General features: G+C 46.7%; 1 protein-coding gene across 1 annotated transcript in view; it reads right to left on the bottom strand.

The window, feature by feature from the left end:
• GPD1L (glycerol-3-phosphate dehydrogenase 1 like) overlaps positions 1 to 16,976 on the bottom strand; it is a 58,018-nt gene that overhangs the window by 29,888 nt on the left and 11,154 nt on the right. Inside the window, exon 2 of the mRNA XM_069561314.1 lies at positions 14,386 to 14,563. Within this exon, the coding sequence (XP_069417415.1) occupies positions 14,386 to 14,563 (178 nt within the window). The remainder of the gene's footprint in view (positions 1 to 14,385; positions 14,564 to 16,976) is intronic.

Genomic DNA, 16,976 nt, shown 5'->3' with positions numbered 1-16,976 from the left:
CAGAAAAATGCTGAAGAGATGGCTGGAGTTTGGGCAGCCATCTTGGACTAAGGAGGAAACCAATGCTGAGATAGTGGAACAGAGTCCCTGTCACCATGATGAGTCATTAATTATGATGAACGTCCTTCACATAAGAGAAAAAAAGTGCAAGCGTTTCCTTTGCTTAGGTTACCACTGCCTTAGGTTTTCTGTCATATGCATTTGAACCTAAGACTTCCCTGGTGGCTCAGATGGTAAAGCGTCTGCCTACAATGCAGGAGACCTGGGTTTGATCCCTGGGTTGGGAAGATCTCCTGGAGAAGGAAATGGCAACCCCCTCCAGTACTCTTGCCTGGAAAATTCCATGGAAGGAGGAGCCTGGTAGGCTACAGTCCACGCAGTCACAAAGAGTTGGAAACAACTGAGCAACTTCAATGTTCAATGTGGTAGCTGACATAGTTTCGATTAAACATTCCTGGTTCCCCGAATGAAGGAAATTGGATGTGGGTTCTTCTCTGAGGAAGTGCTATCTGCCACAGGAACATCATTCAGAATGGATAAGCCTCCTAGGAAATCTAGTGTGGGAGTTGTGATGGAGGTGCCAACTCCTCGATAAAATTTCTTTTCCCCTTTCTCCGTAACTGCAGAGCTGCAAGCTGGTCCCTGTGCATTTCCCAGCAGCCTTGCAGATATGCAAGGTCAAGGACCAAGTTCCCATCAGTGGAATGAGAGATGGAGCAGTGCATACCACTTAAGATCCAGAGTCCTTCAAACAGCAGCTGCTTCCTCCACACTTTCCCTTCTCCACTTTTGTGCTATTTGAAAACCCAAGTGGGACCAAGAATAACGGTGTGAAGCAAAGCTGCTGGACTGCTGTTATGTGAGAGGGAAATAAATCTTTGTTCTTTAAATTACATTAGTGTGGTCTTTACAGCTTAGTCCAGTCTCTTAACTAATGCATGTGCAAGAGTTACTACCTCGCTCAAAGAATTCCCCAAGAAAATCTACCTGGCATCATTTCACTCACCGCTCCCTTTGGCTGGTATGGAAGACCTGTAATTTACCACCTAGCCTCCATTCTCTTTCTTTCTGGCAAAAATGCCTCTAAATTTCATTTCAAAAGCTACTGCTTCGCCACTTCAACTATGTAGTTTGGGTGGAAATGCCCACCCCACCCCCTCCATGAATGGTCTTTTTAAGTTATTCAGGTCAATGGACAAACAAAACGATGGGAACCAATGTTTGCTGGGGTTTCTGAGAAACAGTTGCTTCTTTACTCTTGTGCACCAGCTACTGTGTCTTTCCTTGATTAGTAGGGAATAATGGTGCAAGGTCTGGAACACTTGCAGCCATTTTACAAATGTGAGGGGCAGAACCTAGACCTGCCAAGGGGCTCCAGTGTGAATGAAGGCAGAGTAGAGAAACAGGAAAAAACAAAAACAAAAAAACACAAAAAAACAGGGCCTTGTTGATATTACTTAATCTACTGTTTTAGGCTGCACCTGAAACCGGCCCTACCTGAATTTTCAGTCACATGACCCAAAACATCAGCTTAAGCTGACTTGAACAGCAACGCAGAGTCGTCCCCATAGAACGACTAAACTCATAACCTGAAGCTTAGCACTTCTCTCTTTATTCACACACCCAAGGTGGAGGGAAACCTGCCTTCCTCTTCAGAGGGGCTTCTCCTGTTTGCTAATCTAGGCTAGGTGGTAAGGATTTCCTTGGCATCTGGATATTTCGCCCCCTCCAAAAAGAGCAGTTTCTTATTCTAAGCCATCAACCTTGATGCCTAACCACAATTGCTGTCTGCCTCTTGTTGACAAGGCTCATTATGCTCTTAGATATTTGCCTGTGGTCCCAACCAGTCTCCGCCCCCCAGCCCTCCTTAGAACTCGGACCCCCCCACTCCGCCTGGGGTTACTGGCCTCACTTAGGCAGGGATTTCTGTTCTTGACCCCCTTCTCACACAGAGCCTGGCAGCCTGAATTTTAACGAAAACCTTTCTTCTCTAGACCTATTGTTTCTTCACTTCCCCATCCACCTCCCTGCCCCCGCAGCCCCGGGAAAACACACACCCTTTTTCTCTTCAGGGCATTTCCTGACCTAGTAAGATGTAAAAGACACCAGAACCAGAGAAAAGATGGAAAAGATGAACATTTGCGTCGCATGTCAGCAACTGATCAGCTATGGGACCTGCACAGACGACTCCTGTTCACTAAGCACAGTCACCCTGGCTACAGAACGAGATAACAATCACTCTTCTGGGACTTCGCGGTGGTACAATGGTTAAGAATCTGCTTCCAGTGCAGGGGACCTGGGTCTGATTCCTGGTCAAGGAACTGAGATCCCACATGCTGTAGCGCAACTAAAGATCCTGCATGTCTAAATTAAGACCCAACACTGCCAAGTAAATACTTAAAAAAAAAAATCACCTTTCCTGGGGTGAGACGGGGAGGGAGGTGGGAGGTAGGTACAAGAGGGACGGTTTATATGTATACTTACGGCTGATTCATGTTGATGTACGGTAGAAACTGTAAAGCAATTATTTTCAATTAAAAATAAAGTTAATTATTAAAAAACCCATCACAATATTGTAATTATCCTCCAATTAAATATTTTTAAAAATCACCTTTCCTACCAGCTATTTCACAGAGCACTTTCAAATTAATATAGATAATAGCACTCTGCAGTGATATGAAATACGTGAGAGACATTACTCATCAGAAAAATCCACTGGCCTATCAATTCTTAACCTTTAAGGCATCAGCCCACGCTATGTCCTCTGTGACGGCGAAACACTCCCATGGAAGCTGCCAGCTGGCCCGGGATTTCTTCCCATCTTTTCCGATTCCTTTTTCAACAAATCAAAGAAGACTGCAGCTGGCTGGGCGTGTCGGGTCTCTGGGACAATGTGCCTGGGGACTCCCTCAAGCACACACACATGTCCTTCCATTGTCCTTGTCCGAGCACTAAGGGTTTAACCCACAGAAGCAACATGTGACCCAAGCTGTGTTTATACGGTGCACACGGCTGTCATTCCTGCTACACAGAGTCAAAACAAGCTCTCCTCAACAAACACAATAAATTGAATATCCTCTTTCAGAATGACAGCTTTAGCTAAGCCTCTATCCTATCTTTTACTCTGAGCCAAATCAGGACACTGCTTTGGAAACGCTGACCTATTTCACGGGCCTCCTGCCAAAATCTTCCTGAGGGTGTCCACCACTAAAGGTTCCCGAAATGCTTTGAGCAAGACTATTCAGAGCAAACGGGCTTGCCTGTCATTGGCCAGGAGGGCAGGAAACCCAATTAGAATGAAGGCATCACGGCTGGTCCATCTGATGCCCAGTCTTTCAGGAATCCAGGGCTCTTGGTTCATGTTAATAAAAATGTTTAAAAACTAATAATAAATAAAATAAAGTCATTTAAAACAGAGCCAATAAGGGCTTCCCTAGTGGTCTGGGGGTTAAGAATTTGCCTGTCAATGCCAGGGACGTGAGTTTGATTCTGGGTCCGGGAAGATCTACAGGCCACAGAGCAACTAAGCCTGTGCACCAGAACTTCTGAGTCCACACTGTATAGCCCGAGAGCCCCAGTTACTGAAGGCCGCTTGCCTAGAGCCTAGAGCCTGTGCTCTCCAAGAGAAGCCCCTGCTCTCCACAACTAGAGAAAGCCCGTATGCAGCAGCAAAGACCCAGCACAACCAAACATAAAAGCAAATAAATAAACCTTTAAAACAGAGCCAGTCAAGTCTATGGGCCCAGCCGGAAGGTTCTTCTCTTCCCCCCTGGGATAGCTACCACTGTGCAGCCCGTGGGCATGTTGACCCAGTTCCACCACCAGTTAAGTACCTGGGCACCCCAGGCAACTCGCCCACATTGTTGAGGGGACGAGCATTTAGATCAAACACAGCAGCATGAGTAATGTAGATAGCAAAGCAGAGCTGCCACACAGCAGAGGCTCGAAAATATTGTGGTTTACTCCAGTTCTCCTAAGCTCAGCTTGGGCCAAGATGAAGTGAAGTTCACATCCTTGGCTCCAGAATGATGGCGCGCCATCCTTGGCATCAGAAAAATGATCCTCAAGTACAGGCAACTTGATCTGAGGATTCCTTTTTGTTGTTGCTGTTTGTTCACAGATTTTTGATGTGGACCATTTTTCCAGTATTGTTTTTGTTACAATATTGTTTCTGTTCTATAGTTTGGATTTTGGGCTGTGAGTTACGTGGGATCTTATCTCCCCAACCAGGGGTCAAACCTGCACCCTCTGCAATGGAAGGTGGAGTCTTATCCACTGGACCACCGGGGAAGCCCCTCTCAAGATTTTTATATAAACATACCACTTTAGTAAGTGAGGCTGCCTCCAGAAGGAAAAAAATAGAAAGCTGCTTATCATGTAGATCAGCAGGGCCCAAGGTGTGGTTCAGCATTCCCACCACCCAGCACCCCCATCACCCAGGAACTTGTTAAAAATGCAAATACCTGGACCTCCCCTGAGACCCAGTGACTCAGAAACTCTAGAGGTGGATCCACTAATCCCTGGTAAACTCTCTACGTAGTTCTGAGGAACACTTCAGTTTGAGAAACACCAACGAAGATGAATCCTCTAAGGAAAATAAAAAAGCTAAACCCAGGGAGGAAAGAGTTGATGCAGTTGCTTCTACTAAACTGATATTCTAATCTTCAGAAGCCTTAAAGCTAAAATTAATAGGCAAAATCACAACCGTATTACCCAAAAGTCAATGGTCATTTTTTAAAAAATTATCCTGGCCGAACCTTCTATCCCATGGGACACCACCTAAACCACTGAAACGAAACTGCCCAGTCTAGTTGGTTCTCCCGATCCACTTGCACTGTCCCTGGCACTCAATCAGACCACAAACCACACCCGGCACTACTCCAGGAGCTGAAGACATATCGGTGAATGGAGGCCTGTGCAAGGAACAAATCCAGCAAGTTAGCAACAAAGGAAAATATCTCAGTTGGATTTCAAAGCTTAAAATGGTTATGCTTCAAAGGATAGCATCAAGGAAGTGAAAACTCACAAAATGAGAATATACTTCTACACTATATACTTGAAAATGGATTTGCATCTAATAAATACCCCTTGCAACTCAATAATAAAAAGACAACTCAATTTTTAAAAATGGGGTTTTTAAAAAAACATTTCCCCAAGGAAGACATAAATATGTCCAATAAGCACATGAAAAGATGACTAATATCGTAAGCCATCAGGCAAATGAAAATCAAAACCACAATGGAGATGCCACCTCAACCTAACCCTAACCCAGAAAGTTAGTTAGCTAAGGGGCTTCCCTGGTAGTCTAGTAACTAAGACTCTGCACTCTCAATGCAGGCGGCTCAGAGTTCAATCCTTAGTCAGGGAACTAGATCCCACATGCTGTAACTAAGAGTTCACATGCCACAGCTAAAGATCCCACATGCTTCAACTGAGACTCTGCAGAGCCCAATAAATAAAGTATTAAAAAAAAATGTTAGATAATAACAAGAGTTGGTGAGGATGTGGAGAAATTGGAACCCTCATACAACACACTGGTGCAACCACTTTGAAAAAGTCTGGCAAGAGTCCCTCAAAAAGTTAAACAGTTTCTATATGACCCAGCAACTGTACTCCTAGGTATTAAGCTCCAAAGAACCAAAAACATGTTCACACAAAACACTTTACACAAACATTCCCAGCAATACTATTCGTAATAGCCAAAAAGTGGAGACAATCCAAATGTCCACCAACCAGTGAGTAAATAGGCAAAACATGGTACATCCGTAAGACGGAACACTGGTCAGCCACAAAAAGGAGTGAAGTACTGATTCGGGACCCAGCACGGATAACCCTGAAAACATTATGCTAAGTGAAAGAAACCAGGCACAGAAGGTGAGGTATTTATGGTGACATTTACATGAAAAGTCCAGAACCGGCAAATGGCAAGACAGAAAGTAGGTTAGTGGTTGCTTAGGGCTGGGGATAGGAGGAAGTAGGAGGTGACTGCTAAAGGATATGAGGTTTCTCTGTAAGGTGATGAAATATTCTAAAATCAATTGCAGCGATAGTTGCCCAGTTTTGTGAATATACATAGAAAGCACTGAATTGGAACATCTGTGTAAAGTGTTTTGTGTGAACAAGTTTTACCTTCTTCTGAGTACAAACCTAGAGGATAGTCCCTGGGTCATATGACAGCTTTAACCTCTTAAATGGTACACTTTAAGGGGCAAACTGTATGCCTGAGAATTAGATCTCAGTAAAGCTGTTTTTGAAAAAGAAGCGGTGAGATTTAGAAGACACAAGAGGAGAGCCGTGACAACTACAGTTCACAGAAGATGCGGCGATGATCAATCCCGGTGTCACACTGAGGGTGGTGAAAGCTGAACCAAGGCAGAAGAGCTCTCTACCCGGGCGAGCTCTAAACACAGGCCCTGGAAAGACGGCTCTAACAAAGGACCAACACTGTTTATCCTGCAGTGACAGGAAGTAAGAAATGTTCCTCCATGCGAGTCTCAGGGGAAATCACAAACCCAGTCGGCCCCAGATTTTAGTGAGAAGTTGATGACCTGGTGAGGACCTTGCTACAGAAGCTTCCCCTGTGGAGGGGTCACGCGGTAAGCACGTGATGACCTGGAGAAGGGTCAGGCGGGCAGCAGTCTGGGGCCCCCAGCAAGAAGACCCCCGGTCTCAACCAGCAAGCGGCAGACGTCATAAATAACACTGCCATGTGGATGATATGCGGCAAGTCTCTCCTGCTTGAATCCTCAAGACAGAAGTGAGTAAAGCCGGCTTTTAGCTCTGGATGGACATTCATCGAGTCAATTAAGCTTATGTCTGACTTTTTATCTGAAACAACCATTGGTCTTGTCTAACACTGCTACTGCTACTGCTAAGTCGCTTCAGTCATGTCCGACTCTGTGCGACCCCAGAGACGGCAGCCCACCAGGCTCCCCCGTCCCTGGGATTCTCCAGGCAAGAACAGTGGAGCGGGTTGCCATGTCCTTCTCCAATGCATGAAAGTGAAAAGTGAAAGTGGAGTCGTTCAGTCGTGGCCGACTCTTCGCAACCCCATGGACTGCAGCCCACCAGGCTCCTCGGCCCATGGGGTTTTCCAGGCAGGAGTGCTGGAGTGGGTGCCATCGCCTTCTCCGTGTCTAACACTAGCTTATGTTTTACATGGCCAAATGAGGTATTTGAAAAACTCTGGAAAAAAACCCCAAACTTTTAAAAACCCGATAGAAACAAAGCCGTAGTTTTGTAAAAGATTCTCGACACTCAACAATTTATGTGGACCATCTCATTCACTCCTTGCAACAGCCCATCTTACCAGGAGGAGCAGGGCTGCCCAGACTCATTCAGAGTCGGCCCTCAACTTCATCACTGCTCAACTTTTAAAATCACTTATGAGACATTTTGTGTGTGTGCATGCATGCTCTGTCGTGTCCAACTCTTTGGGACCCTACAGACTGTGTAGCCCACCAGGCTCCTCTGTCCATGGGATTCCCCAGGCAAGAATACTAGAGTGGGCTGCCACACCTTCCTCCAGGGAATCTTCCCCACCCAGGGATCAGACCCGAGTCTCCCACGTCAATCACCTGCATTGGCAGGTGGACTCTTTACCACTGTGCCCCCTGGGAATCCCACATTATAAGACATTTCATACATACAAATGCTGGAATCTAGAAAGCCTAAACAAGAAACAAAGAAGCAAATGCCAGTGTACCTTTGGCCAGCTTAAGAAATAAAACTTTTCAATACCGTCTGTGTCCTGCACCAAGGGCCAGCAAGGGTGTGGAAGGATGTGAGTTCTCAGACCCTGCTGGGGGCGTGGAGATGGACACAGGGAGGAAGGGGGCAGGGCACAGCCTTTAAAAGAAGGACAAAGCTATTAAGGATACAACATAAACTGGTTAGAACTGACTAACACCGACCAGGTCCAAGATGACAGAATATTCCACTTCTGGTAGACCTTGGCCTCATTACACACTCATTATAACACATTCAGTTCAGTTCAGTCGCTCAGTAGTGTCCGACTCTTTGCGACCCCATGAATCACAGCACGCCAGGCCTCCCTGTCCATCACCAACTCCCGGAATTCACTCAGACTCGCGTCCATCAAGTCAGTGATAGCATCCAGCCATCTCATCCTCGGTCGTCCCCTTCTTCTCCTGCCCCCAATCCCTCCTAGCATCGAAGTCTTTTCCAATGAGTCAACTCTTCGCATCAGGTGGCCAAAGTACTGGAGTTTCAGCTTTAGCATCATTCCTTCCAAAGAAATCCCAGGGCTGATCTCCTTCAGAATGGACTGGTTGGATCTCCTTGCAGTCCAAGGGACTCTCAAGTCTTCTCCAACACCACAGTTCAAAAGCATCAGTTCTTTGGCGCTCAGCCTTCTTCACAGTCCAACTCTCACATCCATACATGACCACAGGAAAAACCACAGCCTTGACTAGACGGACCTTAGTTGGCAAAGTAAAGTCTCGGCTTTTGAATATGCTGTCTAGATTAGCATATGCTAAATAACATGCCCACAGACACCCAACAGTTGTGATGACAGTCCTGATGTGCTCAGTTGCTCAGGCATGTCTGACCCCTAGTGACCCCATGGACTGCCAGACTTCTCTGTCCACAGGATTCTCCAGGCAAGAATACTGGAGTGGGTTTCCATTTCCCCGCCAGGGGGTCTTCCTGACACACGGATGGAACCCGCATCTCCTGTGACTCCTGCACTGGCAGGGAGATTTTTTGCCACCTGACAGTCCTGAGGCTACCCATAAAAGGCCCCAAAGTGGGCAGTACCCCAATTCATGGAAATTCCTGCCCCTTCTCCCCCAAAGTGCTAGAATAATCCTTCGACTCATTAGCCTATGAAATTACCCAGCCCATAAAAACCAACCACCCCCGTACTTCGGGGCCATTTGCCTTCTGAGCAGGCCCAGATGGCCCACACTCAGCGTGGGAGTGGACGTCTCTCTAAACGCATCCCCTTCTTATCTATCCCTTTGTCTCTCACTGAGTTCCTTCTGCACCGAGACATAAAGAACCTGAATTTCAGTAAGTCCTGAGAGCAGGTATATGATCTTCATGAAAGGACAGAGGGTTCAGTCCCAATCTGGGTTTCAGCTGGGTTCAAGTTCTCATCTGAGTTGTATGGTTTCACACCCAGGCTGGAAACCAGTGGCGTGACCTGGAAGATTACAGGCTGCACTGGCTGTGACCTTGCGATACGCACCTCAGACGTGAATAAGGCCGTTCCCGGGAGCACTGTCTGCAAAAGCAAAGCAAATGACCAGAGGCCATACAAACGTCCAGTCCATGGACCAGATACACTCACTGTCACAAGGCTACAACCTTCTAGGAGCAGAGAGCTCCTCCCTCGTCCACACCTGGGCACATGGGCTAGGCTTTGGGGGATGTGGTTTTTGGCTCCCTCTCCGCCTCCTGCCCCTCGATCTCCATGCAGACAGTGAACACCTAGCAGATTCATCTCCCGCTGTGTTTGCTGAGCACCTTGCTGGGCATCATGGGAGAACAAAACCCCGGCAGGTCAGGTGCACACACCTGGGGCAGGTGGGGTACAGAGGGTGCAGACGGAGCTGGCTCAGAGCACAGTGAAGAGCCCACTAAGGAAGCATGCGGTCTACAGAAGGGAAGGAGCGGTGGATCCCGACACGGATGAGAAGGGACGCTCGGAGGACCAGTCTGCCCCAAGCAAGGTTAGACACGACCTCAGAGGCCTTCCAGGGCCGTGGGAACAGTGCCATCAGATAGTTGGGCAACTTCACTTCTCAGCTCGGAACCCTAGGGAACCGCCCTCTCCCCACCCACAGCACCAGGAGGAACCCCAGGGAAACGCTGCCTGCAGGGACACAGGGAATCCAGTCATCGCTGTCTAGAAGCCATGACTCAGCAGGCCTGCCAGCCGACAGCTCCGTGACCGGGGCAAGTTCATTAACCTCTCTGAGCTCCGGCTTCTTCCGCTGTAAAATCAGAAGCATCATCATAATACGAAAACTAATGGCACCATCCTAAGAGGGTCACTGGGAACATTCAGTGAGACTGTAAGGAGAGCGTAGGAGGTCCCCACGAAAGGAAAACCAGGCATGGCTCTCTTGACAGAAGAGAAGCCATCTCTGGCCTAAGCCACTCTGGGACCTAAGCCTGGCTTGCCCTGAACAGTAATAAAGGATCTTAAGGGAGCAAAAAGACAAACTTATCAGAGGACAGAATAACAATAGCAAAGATACCAAATCAGTTGTAATGACTCCCAGTTAGAATAGCCTAAAGCTCTGTCTTAAGTGTTTTGAAGGATTTAAACCCATCTTGGGCACTCCACCTCCAGATCAATTAGACCCTAAGGAATGATGAGGTTGACCTTCTCTGACCTTCACGATTTCATTCCACTGAAGCTTGGACTCACTATGTCTAACACCCAAGCCCCTGTGTGAATATGCGTGTTTTCTTAGATTATAGCGTCCACAGTTTTGCTGTTGGGGAGGCTCTGCTTTGGGAAAGACCCCTGAGGTTCTCCTTACTTGATGCAAATAATAAATCCTTCCTTTTCCCTTGACACCTACCAAGAAGCGATCTCAATTTTCAGGTAACCAATATGATAAATGTGAACACTTGATGCCAAAGCCATCTATAGCCAAAGCCCATCGGCAGTCCTCGGTGAGAAGGACTGCATCTCCAAACTTGCTGGCATTCATCAGCCTACAAATCTGCCTCCCCGGCCAGGAGTCAGACAGCCATGTGGGCTGGCTTTCATTTTCTTTCTTTCTTTTTTGGGTCTGCAGCTTATGGCATCCAGGATCCTAGTTCCCTGACCAGGGATCAAACCCGTGGCCCTGGCAATGCAAGTGCAGAGTCCTAACCACTGGATCACCGAGAAAGCCCCTGGGCTGGTTTTCTAACAGACTCTTCCAAAAAGCCACCCAGGGGTGAATCTGGAACAGACATTCACGAATTCTAGGCTCCCTGGGGGTCCAGTGGTTAAGAATTCGCCTTGCAATGCAGAGGACACTGGTTCGATCCCTGGCCCGGGAAGATCCCACGTGCAATGTGGCAGCTAAGCCTGTGCACCACAGTTACGGAAACTTGAGCACCTAGAGCCTGTGCTCCACCACAAGAAAAGCTACTGCAACAAGAAGCCCACGCACCGCAACAAAGACCCAGAGCAGCCAAAATTAAATAAATATTTTTTTAAAAAAGTTCACGAACCCCACTTACACCAGTAGCCGGGTCACCATTTTCATTCTCATCTCATTTCTTCTTTCCTCTACAAGTCACTGCAAGGAGGCCAGGCAATAACCTAGAGTTTTCTGCTCAAGACTAATAAGCTGGAATTTTAAACTATCATTCTTCCAATTTTCTATTTCCTCCAATCCCCTTCAGTGATTTAGGTCTTAACCTTGATTTTAATTAAAGACCAGGCCATTCGCTGGCCTAGGGATGGCAAGCTACAACCATCCTAGATAGCATATTAAAAAGCAGAGACATTACTTTACTAACAAAGGTCCATCTAATCAAAGCTATGGTTTTTCCAGTAGTCATATACGGATGTGAGAGTTAGACCATAAAGAAGGCTGAGCACCGAAGAACTAATGCTTTTGAACTGTGGTGTTGGAGAAGACTCTTGAGAGTCCCTTGGACTGCAAGGAGATCCAACTAGTCCATCCTAAAGGAGATCAGTCCTGAGTGTTCATTGGAAGGACTGATGATGAAGCTGAAAGTCCAATAATTTGGCCACCTGATGCAAAGAACTGACTCATTAGAAAAGACCCTGATGCTGGGAAAGATTGAAGGCAGGAGGAGAAAGGGATGACAGAGGATGAGATGGTTGGATGGCATCACTGAATTGATGGACATGACTCTGAGCAAGCTCCAGGAGCTGGTGATGGACAGGGAAGCCTGGTGTGCTGCAGTCCATGGGGTCGCAGAGTTGGACACAACTGAGCGACTGTACTCACCTGAGACCCGGCACACACCCTCATCTGGTTGGCAACCCCACTCTGGAAGTATTGCTATAAAACTCCTCAGCAAGTTCACCCAGACTGGGAATCACAGTTTTCCAGGACAGAAACCTACTGTGTCCCCCTCTGCCTGGCCAAGCAGTAAAGCTATTCTTTTCTACTTCACCCAAAACTCTGTCTCTGAGATTTGATTCAACACCGCTAAACAGAGAGGCCAACCTTCCAGCATCACCGCTGTTCTTCGCCCGGGCATCCCTCCCCAACAAAGCCTCTTGCTTTGCCAGTTTGTGTGTCTCCTGGGACAATTCATTTCTGAGTGTTAGACAAGAGTCCCCTTTCAGGCCCTGGAAGTTGTCCCCCTTCCTGGAGTGGGCATATTAATTACTATTGTTATTTATAAAGTTATTTTATTTATATATTTATTGGCTGCAGCCCACAGCTTGTGGGATCTTAAGTTTCCCAGCCAGGCACCCTGCATTGGAAGTGAGGAGTTTTACCACTGGACCACCAAGGAAGTTCAGCATATTAGTTATTTTAAGGTACTGGGAAAGATCTAGGGCAGGAGGAATAGGGGGTGACAGAGGATGAGATGGTTGACCGGCATCACTGACTCAATGAAAAACAAACAGGAGGTGTCCTTATGTAAAAACATTTACATTTATAAAGGAAATCTCCATTTGTAAGGGGTGGGGGGGTTCTCCCTCCAAGGGAAGAAGAGGAGGGCCAGATCTCTACAACTCCAAAACTAGGAAGGTAAAGATTAGATCTGCATAACAACCTCACCTTTGTTTCCTGTGCTTCCCAGCTCACCTCCCAAAATTGACTCTCCCCGTCATGAAATTAAAAGATAAAAGACGCTTACTTCTTGGAAGGAAAGTTATGACCAACCTAGATAGCATATTCAAAAGCAGAGACATTACTTTGCCGACTAAGGTCTGTCTAGTCAAGGCTATGGTTTTTCCTGTGGTCATGTATGGATGTGAGAGTTGGACTGTGAAAAAAGCTGAGCGCCGAAGAATTGATGCTTTTGAACTGTGGTGTTGGAGAAGACTCTTGAGAGTCCCTTGGACTGCAAGGAGATCCAACCAATCCATCCTAAAGGAGATCAGCCCTGGGATTTCTTTGGAAGGAATGACGCTAAAGCTGCAACTCCAGTACTTTGGCCACCTCATGTGAAGAGTTGACTCATTGGAAAAGACTTTGATGTTGGGAGGGACTGGGGGCAGGAGGAGAAGGGGACGACAGAGGATGAGATGGCTGGATGGCATCACTGACTCGATGGACGTGAGTCTGAGTGAACTCCGGGAGTTGGCGATGGACAGGGAGGCCTGGCGTGCTGCGATTCATGGGGTCACATAGAGTTGGATACAACTGAGCGACTGAAGTGATCTGAACCCTCAACATCCTCTTTTTCTTGCTTTCTGGCCATGCCCTGAGGCATGTGGGATGATCTTAGTTCCCTGATGAGGGATCAAAGCCACGTCCCTGCATTGGAACCTCAGAGTCTTAACTACTGGACCACTGGGCAAGTTCCCACCATCCCCTTTTTCTCTTTAGCTGAGGATTATCTAAGGTAAGGGCTTCTATATTTTTGGTTACAAAGTTTTCCTGGGTCTCTCCTATGCATTTTTTTTTTCAATTGCTGAGGGGTATCCAACTCTTTGTGGAGCCCACCAGGCTCCTTTGTCCAAGGAATTCTCCAGGCAAGAATGCAGGAGTGGACTGCCATTCCCTTCTCCAGGGGATCTTCCTGACCGAGGGATCGAACCCGTTTCTCCTGTACTGGAGGAAGATTCTTTATGACATGTTGTTCAGACTTGTGTCAACTTAATTGCTTAGGCCAGACAATAGAACCTAGAAGTGGAGAGAAAAATTCCTTCCTCCAGACAACCTGGAGTCTCTTGAATTATGAGAAGATTCATTCTTGTTGTTTAAGACACCCAGTCTATTTCGCTTTGTCATGGCAGCCCCAGCAAGGCCCACATTCTCAATAAAGAAAGTGAAGTCGCTCAGTCGTGTCCGACTCTTTGCGACCCCATAGACTGTAGCTCACCAGGCTCCTCCGTCCATGGGATTTTCCAGGCAAGAGTACTGAAGAGGGTTGCTATTTCCTTCTCCAGAGGATCTTCCCAACCCAGGGATCGAACCCAGGTCTCCTGCATTATAGGCAGACATTTTACCGTCTGAGCCACCAGGGAGGAAAACCAAAACAGATCAAGCAATGAACTTGGTGGGAGAAAGGAACAGGAGACTGGGGAAGCTGTTTTCCCATCCCCTCCCCAAAGTCCTAGGTGCTCACTCAGTCAAGCCTAACTTTCAGAATGAGCCAAATGAATTGGGTTGGCCAAAAGGTTCATTCTGATTTTTCCATAAGATGTAGTGGGAAAATCTGAGTGAATTTTTTTGTCAACTTTCTACCCCCAAATCTTACCACATTTTCTGGCAGCTTGTGTCCAGGGAGGTATTTCACATTTTCATGGTCGTTATTTATGATGTCTGTCAGTTTTCTCCCATTAACTGTTTCTTCAAAGACCCACATCTTGACCGTGGAGGCAAACTTCTGAAGTTTCTTGACATTATTACCAATTATTTTTGCAACAGCTGAACCCCTGCAAAAGAAACGATGGAGAAGAAAATGTTTAAAAAAATAATAAAAAATGTTTTAAAAAGAAAAAACATGATAAATTCCCTCGAGCAGAAGGGAAAAAGCACCAGATTATAATTCAGTAGACTTGAGTTCTTATTCAAGCACTGAGCTTAGAACTCAAGATATGATATTGCCTCAGCTGAAACTTGGTTGTTTTCACTTGGAAATACCACCCTGTGGTCAGGAAAGCCTCAGAATTTGGTACAAGGTCAAAAAGTAGCTCCCCTTGAGACTAGAAGGCATCAACCTTTCTTGGAAGAGACTATCACAGGTGGAAGAGAAATCCACCTGAAAGATGGCATAAAAATAACACTTCAGGGCTTCCCCAGTGGCCCAGTGATTAAGAATCCACCTGGCAATGCAGGGGACCCAGGTTCAATCCCTGCTCCAGGAAGATCCCACATGCAGTGAGGCAACTAGGCCTGTGCAACTCACAGGCTCTAGAGCAACTACTGAAGTCCATGTGTCTTACAGCCTGGGCTTTGCAATAAGAGAAGCCTCCACAATCAGAAGCCCGACCACCACAACTAGAGAGTAGCCCCCTGCTCACCTCAGCTGGGGAAAGCAACAGAGACCCAGTGTAGCCAAAAATAAAATACAGAAATTTTGAAAACAAAAAAGCAAAAACAAACAAACAGTTCAAGGGTTCCCAAAGTCTCCAAGGCCATTAGGCTTTACTTCAAATCCATCAAAAGACAGTTCATACGCAGTTACTGTAGAATAAGCTGTGTTCTGGTGAACTCCACCAGGGCCCAAGTGGAGTCATAAAGGAAAGACAAGATCCAAGTGGATTCAAGAGAAAGAGCCGAGCAAGGGCTCCAGGTCTGGTCTCCCCACCAGACACCCAGCAGCCTCTAAAAGCTCCCTTTTCTCTGCATCTCTATTCACCAAACATATCCTGGGAATGAATCAGTCACCCATAGGCTTTCCCCCGAGGGAAGAGAAGATGCCAGTTAATGCAGTTGATGCCAGTCCTCTGCACAAGAGCCGTGGGTGTGCAGCTGGTCCCTACAGCAGAGATGTTGCTGGTTAGCTTGGGCACCTGTGCCCATTTCAGGGATGTGCTAGGTGCAGCAATTTGGGCCAGGGGTGGTACCTCTAGCTAAGCCAACCAGTTTCTTTTTCAGGACTTTGAACGGAAAAACAGTTTGTTTCTTAGACAACCTTCCTGGTGTAAGGAGCAAAGGAAAGAAAGGCCTGGAGCACCTGGAAAATTCACATGTCAGGGCATTCAATATTTTTTCTAAGATTATTCTTAAGACAGTTTGGAAAATGAGTAAGGGGTAATGACAAAAAGGGGGCAGGACCAAACTGATACAGAAGAGACGGAGAGTGTTATCCTTGCCTTTATCTTTGGCTGCACAATAGATTACGTGCAACTGTGGCTCTCCCTGTGAAATCCTTATTCTATGCCAGCAGGACAGTTTATTAGCTAAATAGCCATTCACCCAATTCTCCTCTGATACTTGATAGAAGAAAAGGCCAAGAATCTCCCCACCATCACTATCACCTTTATCCAAATGTTTATCCTGACAATTCACACAAGGTCAAAGGGACCAAGTGTGATTCTGATGAACCCAGCAAACCGAGATGGGTGGGGATCTCTAAGACACTAGGAATCCAAGTCTAGTAAAGCTAGTGAGAAAATAAACTAGAACCACAAGCGCCCTCCCCACCGTCCAGTCTTACTGGAATACACCTGCTTCTCCCTTCAGTTGCCTCCTTAAGAAGTCAAGCATTTGCAACCAGGGACAAACCTACTGTAGTGTCTGCTGAAAAGTTAGTTAAGAGAACTTAAATAACAATCGGAACGATTAAGAACTAAGCCCACCAGACAGACCCTGTCCTATGGTGCTCAAAGGAGCTTAGGACAGAAAAAAAATGAGAACTCCGGGTATACTGTTCACTCCTGGAAGCTCATCAGGACTGCATTCTACCTGCTCCTTAGCGTCATCAACGCCTTCATTCAGTCTTTCATTCACACATTGATCTTGGTTGCAAAAAATGTCCTGAACACCTATTGTGTATAATGCATTTGGCAGGAAGCTGGCAATACAAAGCAGTGCTCCCCAAAGCTTCCCAACCACTTTGGGACTTCACTGGGATCCAGTGGCTAAGACACCACACTCCCAATACAGGGAGCCCAGGTTCAATCCCTGGTCAGGGAACTAGATTCCCACACACCACAACTAAGACTTGATACAGCCAAATTAAATCCATATTTAAAGAAAAAACAAAAAGCTTCCCACATGAGGCAGGAGGTAGAGGGCCTCCCAAAGTAAAGCAATTGGAGATTCATTCCCTTTGGACCAAAACTCCAAGGTGAGAACAGCAGGACAATTAAAGGAGGAAGTTGGACCCTGCCCAGATGACAT

The sequence above is a fragment of the Ovis canadensis genome, chromosome 19 (genome assembly GCF_042477335.2).
Source record: "Ovis canadensis isolate MfBH-ARS-UI-01 breed Bighorn chromosome 19, ARS-UI_OviCan_v2, whole genome shotgun sequence".
Classification (NCBI taxonomy): Eukaryota; Metazoa; Chordata; class Mammalia; order Artiodactyla; family Bovidae; genus Ovis; species Ovis canadensis.
This window is presented reverse-complemented; position numbering and strand designations above follow the sequence as displayed.